This window comes from Montipora foliosa, chromosome 5, assembly GCF_036669935.1.
Source record: "Montipora foliosa isolate CH-2021 chromosome 5, ASM3666993v2, whole genome shotgun sequence".
Lineage (NCBI taxonomy): Eukaryota > Metazoa > Cnidaria > Anthozoa > Scleractinia > Acroporidae > Montipora > Montipora foliosa.
The window spans coordinates 30,956,919-30,964,418 of NC_090873.1; the positions used below are offsets into that span (position 1 = coordinate 30,956,919).

At 44.1% G+C, this 7,500-nt stretch overlaps 1 protein-coding gene across 3 annotated transcripts in view; it reads left to right on the forward strand.

The window, feature by feature from the left end:
- Window positions 1-7,500, forward strand: part of LOC138003945 (guanylate-binding protein 7-like) — a 45,842-nt gene that overhangs the window by 9,303 nt on the left and 29,039 nt on the right. For all 3 annotated transcript variants that reach the window (XM_068850261.1, XM_068850262.1, XM_068850263.1), the window contains exons 3-4: window positions 653-808; window positions 6,087-6,171. In XM_068850261.1, coding sequence (XP_068706362.1) covers window positions 653-808; window positions 6,087-6,171 — 241 coding nt within the window. The remainder of the gene's footprint in view (window positions 1-652; window positions 809-6,086; window positions 6,172-7,500) is intronic.

The window sequence follows — 7,500 nt, forward strand, 5'->3', positions numbered from 1 at the left end:
TAGCAAATTGAATATTCAGAAGCTTGTTCCCAGCACGCAAGGGGCCGTCGTTACACGTTTCAACCCTTATGGGTTTCTGACAGTACTTAACAGCAATGGAATGTAAACGTCTTAACATCTATTAGGAAGGGAATGGCATAAGGAAGTTGTCAGGTGGATGCAAATCCGAGCCAACTTGAATTTGTTCGCTCCTGTTCAGTAGAAAACGTCTTTTTAACGTCTGTTAGTCAAGTGGTGGTAGGGGTATATTACTGCCTTGAATAACTGACAACGTATAGATTAAATAGAGGCATCAACAATCCCCTGGACAATTACATATTGATCAGTTCAGGTATATCAGATAGAGGGCGAGAATTTGACAACAGTGGTGTTTTTTGGAAATCAAAGTAAAGCTTGAACACATCAAGGGTGAACCCCATTATCTCTTCACGCTGCCGCTCAGAATTATAAGAGCTTTGTGCTTTGTGCTGTGTTTAAATTTTAAGTTTTCTTAAGAAATCAAAACACTCGTATATTATAACAATAAGGGAAAACAATAACTGGGACACAGTGGAAGTTCAAGAGCGTTGTTCGAGGGTGAATTTTACAGAGATGGTCACTGGTGATTTTTCATTTGTAACTGACATTCAAATGATAACCGCATTTTGCTTAGGAATCTCACTCCCTGAGACGTTTCCAGTGGGAAGACGAAGAGGAAGCTTTAGCCAGAGCACTGAAGAATTCTCAAGAGGATGATTCTGCGAGAGCAGTCTGTCACCACAGTCAAGAAGACCGTTACGACTCAAGGCAACCATCCCAAAGGAATTTGGTAAAATATTTAGTAGTAGAAAAACTTGAAACATTAGTCTTGTCTGTAGACGGACAAGATACAAAATACGCCTAAAGCACACATTACAAAGGTGTCAAATTCTGCAAAGCGACAGATAACATCGAAATCACCATGCAGACCTTTCACTATAGCACAGTCAGTTTGCACTCTACCTAAAATTACTACTAATAACACAGTATAAAAGGCACTCCGAAACACTTGTTAAGCAAGTTGAAGGACCAAAAATTAAAAGAACGACAAATGTAGTCGTGTAGGACTGTCAACCCCATTTTGCAATGGCATGTTGTTGACAGATCAATTACAGGTTAATTACAAGGGGTGTGTAGTGTCATGTCCTTTATGCAAAGTTGCGCAATGGGAATTGTATTACGCATGACTATGCGTCAGTGTGAACTTTTATGATGTGAAATGTATTTAAGCAGTTGTCAATACCCATTAAAGGTTGTAGTTAGTTTTGATGTTATAACCGGCTTATGAAGAGACTTTACATTGGCGACGAGGATGGGATCAGGATAATTTCGAGGATAGTTTCGAAGATAATTTCGTTTTTCTTTTAACGGTCGGGTAAAGCGGCGAAGACGTTAAGATGCCGGGAGGAGGAGACGACTCAGCGTTTCCGAGCAATGCTGAGGGATGTGGCGGGGTTTCAGTGATGCTTTCTGTAGATGTTGGTTCCTTGGCGACGGTGGAAGAAGTGGAGGCGGTTGTTTGGTTTGTATTTGACGGGAAAAGGAGTGACGGACGATAAACAGAAGAGAGCGCTTCTTTTACATGCGGCGGGTATCGATGTTCAGGAAATTTATTTTACGTTGGTCAGCGAAGAAGAAAGTGCTACTTTCTCGGAGACGATGAAGGTGCTTGATGATTATTTCGTTCCAAAGTCAAATGTGCCGTTTGAGAGGCATTTATTCAGGCAGATCGCACAGGCTAGTGATGAGACAGTGGACCAATTTGTGTGTAGGCTTCGACAACGGGCCGCGCAAGCTGCGATTTCGGGATTCGGGAAAACGATTCCATTCGAGACCAATTTGTTGACAAGTGTTACTCAAGTCATTTACGGCGGAAATTTTTAGGGCAGGAGGGTTCTGTTACCCTAGATTGTCTCTTAAAGATCGCAAGGGGGCAGGAAGCCGTTAGCCGTCAGTTGAAAGAAATGGAAGAAAATTCAAATCAGGGTCACGAGAAAAACCTCGGGCGGTGCGTGGAACGCGCGTGGCGCGAGAAACTTAGGTGGCGCGTGGAATGCTCGTGGCGCAAATGGAGGCAAGAGGCCGAAAATTTGTTTTGGTTGCGGCCGGGATGGACATTTCGCCGGAGATAAGAGCTGCCCAGCACGTGACCAGGCATGCAGAAAGTGTGGGAAAAAAGGCCATTTTCAAATTAGATGTACACAAAGTCACCGGGGAGGTGAAAGAAGGTTGAGGACTGGCAGGGAAGTAATCGTACCGGACGCGGCGTGGGTAATGAAGCAAATTCTGTGGGGTGTAAGGCTTTCTCAACCAGTGGGGCTAGGCAAAGTCCTGGTTACGCGTTTACTGTTGGCCACATCACCGATCATCTGATTTCAGCGGATAATGGTGTGGTGACTCTCAATGTCGGGGGAGTAAGCTTACCAGATGCACTGATTGACTCTGGTGCTACGTGCAACCTAGTGGGCCAGCAGACCTGGGATTGGTTAAAAGCTAGTGGAATCCAGTGTGAATCACGCCGTTCAGCTAAAGTGTTGTTTGCCTATGGTGCTACGGAAGCTTTGCCGACTCTCGGAACGTCTTCTGCAAAAGTTGTGTCGACCCGCAGGAACGCCGAATGTCAAGCTGATTTTGTGGTTATGAAGGGTGGTGGGCGCACTCTGTTGGGGCGAAAAACGGCGGAGACACTTGGTTTGTTGCATGTTGGTCCCCGTCAGGTGAACAGTATTGTATGTGAGCACTCTGAGGATGATATTCGTCGAATATATCAAGATTTGTTTACTGGGATCGGTCTTCTCAAAGATTTTGAGCTGAAACTCCATGTGGATAAATCAGTGAAACCTGTTGCTCAGCCGGTACGTCGGATACCGTTTGGCCTGCGCGGGAAAGTGGATGAGAAGCTGGACGAGCTTCTACAAGCAGACATCATTGAGGAGGTGCTAGAAGGTCCGTCTGGCTGGATCTCCCCTTTGGTAGTTGTGCCAAAGAGTGATGGTGATGTCAGAATCTGCGTTGATATGCGTCGCGCAAACAAAGCCATTATAAGAGAGAGAAATCCGATTCCTACGGTAGAAGAACTTTTGCACGATTTGAATGGAAGCACGGTGTTCAGCAAAGTTGATTTAAAGTGGGGTTTCCACCAGATTCTTCTCAGTGAAGACAGCCGACACCTTACGACGTTTGTAACCCATCGTGGCCTATATCGTTACAAGCGACTTATGTTTGGCGTGACGTCTGCCCCAGAGAAGTACCAACAGATTGTTGGAGATGTGCTTAGAGGTTGTGAAGGCGTGGCAAATATAGCTGATGATTTGATTATTCATGGGAATGGTGTGGAAGAGCACGACAAGAGGCTTTTTGCGGTGCTTGATAGGCTAAGACAGGTCGGGTTGACTCTTAATGGTAACAAGTGTGAGTTCCGCTTATCAAAACTAACTTTCTCTGGGCACGAGTGGACTAGTGATGGTATCAACCCGAGCGAGGAAAAGATTGCAGCTATCCGAGACACGAGAGCTCCGAAAGAAGCCATTGAGGTTGGGCCTAGTGCAGTACTCTGCGAAGTTCATGCCAGATTTAGCGTCGGTAACGAAGCCGATATAAGAGCTAACGAAGGAAGGTGTTAAGTTTGTATGGGGTGAAGAACAGCAAACTGCTTTTGAGAGGCTAAAGCAAATGATTACGCATGCAGATACGTTGGCGTACTACAAAGTCGGTCGCAGGAGGAGAATTATTGCGGATGCTTCACCGGTTGGTGTAGGTGCGTACTCACACAATTTCAAGAAAACGTGTAGGGAGTCATCGCGTATGCCTCAAGAAGCTTATCCGATGTTGAAAGGCGGTACAGCCAGACAGAGAAAGAAGCTAGTGTGGGCGTGCGAGCGGTTTAACCTCTATGTGTGTGGACATCCCTTTGAGTTGGAAACCGACCATAAACCCCTGGAACGTATTTATTCAGCTACTTCGAAGCCATGTGCGTGAATAGAAAGATGGGTTTTGCGCTTGCAGTCGTACAACTTTAATGTTGTTTACCGTTCGGGAAAGGCAAATATCGCGGATGCACTGTCAAGATTGAATTCCGACAAGCGCCTGGACGCCGCCGAAGAATTTGACTGCCAGAGTAATTGTGGAGAACAGTGTACCAGTTGCACTTACAGCTAAACAGATCGAGCGAACCTCTTTTGACGATGAAGAACTAAGCATGGTGAAGAGTTGCGTGAAGTCTGGGAACTGGAACGAGTGTAAGGCTGCTGTTTCTTGTTTGCATGTCAAGGACGAGTTATGCATTTACGGGGAGCTTTTGCTTCGTGGTACGAGGATAGTCATTCCCAATGTCCTGCGCGACTGAGTTCTCAAGATTGCCCATGAGGGTCATCAGGGGAGAGTCAAAACAAAGACTAGGTTACGAAGCAAGGTCTGGTGGCCAAAGATGGATAGAGACGTAGAGAAATTGTGTAAAGCATGTCATGGTTGCCAGGTGGTGGGAGAGTTTAGGGTCCCAGAGCCAATGTCACGTGTTTTGCCCCCTACTGCTCCTTGGCAAGATATCAGTGCGGACCTGTTAGGGCCACTGCCTACGGGGGAAAGTATCTTAGTGGTAGTGGATTATTTCAGCAGATTCCTGGAGGTTTCCGTCTTGAAGTCCACAACAAGTGCAAAGATAATTGAAGCTATCCACCCCATATTTGCTCGTTTTGGAGTTTTTTATTCATTGCGGACAGACAATGGGCCTCACTTTGTGTCGGAAGAGTTTGAAACGTTTCGCCAAACGCAGGGTGTTGAGCATCGGAAGACTACACCTCTGTGGCCTCAATCTAACGGAGAGGTTGAACGCCAGAATCGCATTCTGCTCAAATGTCTCCAGATTGCGAAGGTTGAAAACAAGGATTGGCGTTCTGAATTGGTTACGTGGCTGACTGCGTATAGATCTACTCCGCAAGCTACCACTGGGGCCACACCTTTCTCTTTGATGTTTGGACGGGAGATGAGATCCAAACTGCCAGAACTGAAGAGAGAATCTGTAAACCCTTTTAAAGAAGAGATTCGTGAGAGAGACTGGTCGAATAAGTTGAAGGGAAAGCTTTATGTAGACGAAAAGAGAGGTGCTGTTTTCAGGTCCATTAACGTTGGAGATGAAGTGCTCTTGAGGGCGGAGAAATCTAACAAGTTGTCAACTAATTTCCGTCTCAGCCCTTTCAAAGTTGTACGAAAGGCGGGAAGTGAAGTCACGGTCAAGAATGACGGCAGAAGAAGTACCATGCTCAGGAAGGTTCTACCAGTGGTGTGGAAAACGGAAGAAGTGAAGGCGCTTGTGCGGGCGCAGGGGAAGCACAAGATAAATTATCGTCAGTCGCACAAAAAAACCAGGAAGATGAACGGGTCAAAGTTGACGACAAGGGATCGGAGATCCACCAGCAGCAGGAAAATGTTCGTAGGACGACAAGTCAAGTTCGAAGGCCTGCTAGATTTAAGGACTTTGTTATAGAATAACAAATAACGTGACTGAGGACTTACGTCTCTAAGTCATTAATCTGCGTTTCTAAGTTTGTTTCTTAAAGATAATTTAGGAACGTTTTCTTTTTCATGTCAAATCTGTAGAGTTAACTGAATACTCGCGCTTGTTCTGTAGACATTCACGTTTGGCTCAGTTTAGGCTTTGTTAAGTTTTCTTGGAGAAAAGAAGAGGATGTAGTGTCATGCCCTTTATGCAGAGTTGCGCTATGGGAATTGTATTACGCATGACTATGCGTCAGTGTGAACTTTTATGATGTGAAATGTATTTAAGCAGTACTGTTGTGAATAATCATTAAAGGTTGCAGTTAGTTTTGATGTTATAACCGGCTTATGAAGAAACTTTACAGGGTGGAACGGCGGCTTCAACCCCTTGTAAAAGGCTCTTCCTTCCTTTTTCTACCCGTTTTCTCTTTGCCCAATCCTCGACTAGAAAGCTTGTTTACAGGCTAGGGTGGCGAACTAAGTATCAGTTTGTTTAAAGTTCCTTTATCAGTCAGTAAATATCTAAATTTCTTTCCAACCTGAATGAGCAACTCTTTAATCTATATTCTAACCAGGGATTTCATGAAGATGAAGACGAAGAATTTGCGAGAGCGATTGCACTGTCTAGGGAATCATTGTTCAACAGGCCAAAAAGTGCAGGTAAGAACTCTAAGAGCTGAGAGAAAAGGAGAAGGTTCGTGGAAATTTAAATATATTATAGCTTTATGACAGACCGAAAGTGCAAAGTAAAAAGCTAATAAGCAATAACCAGGGAGAAAATTACTATAAAATTTCTGTTATTTCTGACTATTTAGGGAAGCTACAAGCAATCAGTCGCTGCCTCCAACTGAAAGAGGCTGACTTAGTTGATGCTTTGCGTTCCAGTTTCTGTATCTTAATGCAATATACGAAGGTTACTAGATCCATAGGCCATCAGATATTTTTTTGGTGTTGGTTATTGTTACTTTAATTGTTTTTGTTATTATTATTAAAAGTAGGACAGGGTAAAACAATATTATATACATCTTCTTCGATAGTTTAACATATAATACGCGCAGATATTTTGCGAGATGCGTAGCATTTTCCCGAGCTCCGCAGGGGCGAGGAAAAATACGAGCAATGAGCAAAATATCCGCGAGTATTACATGCTAAACCATCGAATAAGAGATTTATTATCATATGGCCCGTACGGCCCCGCTTGCGCTTTCATTGAAAAACTATTGGGAAAATGCCCGTATGAGGGCCGTACGCATTAGCGCGAGCAGGGCCGTAAGAAGCCGTGCGGCCCTACTAGGAACACGTACTGCTCCGTGCGATGTAATTTTAGGGGTTTTCGTCGCTTTTAAACATCCAAGTAATTTAAAGCCAGAAAAGCAAATTCAAACAACATATTTGATAAATTTTCTGTGCACATTTTCGTTTTTTATTTTGTCCTAAATTCATCTTCTAAGTGCTCTTAAATAGTGTAAAGAGCCCATATGATAAAATGCTTATTGACTGAGTTTGGGTCGGGCCGGACAGGAAAATATTTGGCCCTCGGTCATGGCGCACGGACCTCGCTGCGCCTTGTCCGTACGTTATGACCTCGGGCCAAACATTTTCCCGTCCGGCCCTCCCACTCAGTCAATAAGTACATATTATTCCACTTCAAAAAAGTTGTGATTTTAATTGCTTCAATTTTATTTGGTAAGAGTGTTTGAAAAAATGCATCATCAGTCCTTCAGGGCGCGTGCGAACGATGTAAACAGCACAAAAAGCCAGCCAAATGTCCTTTATTCGATTGGATAAACGAAATGAATATGTTAAGAGTGACAAACGATGACAAGCTTAATTCTCAATTCTCGTGATGAAAACTAAAACTTTTCTTGAAAAAATCCCTTTCCGTCCGCATTTGCTCTGTTCTAAACCGGTCAAACCGGACACTGCAGTGTATTACCGTCTCATATTTTGCGCGTTCTCTTGACCAAATATGGCAAAATGGTGTAATAG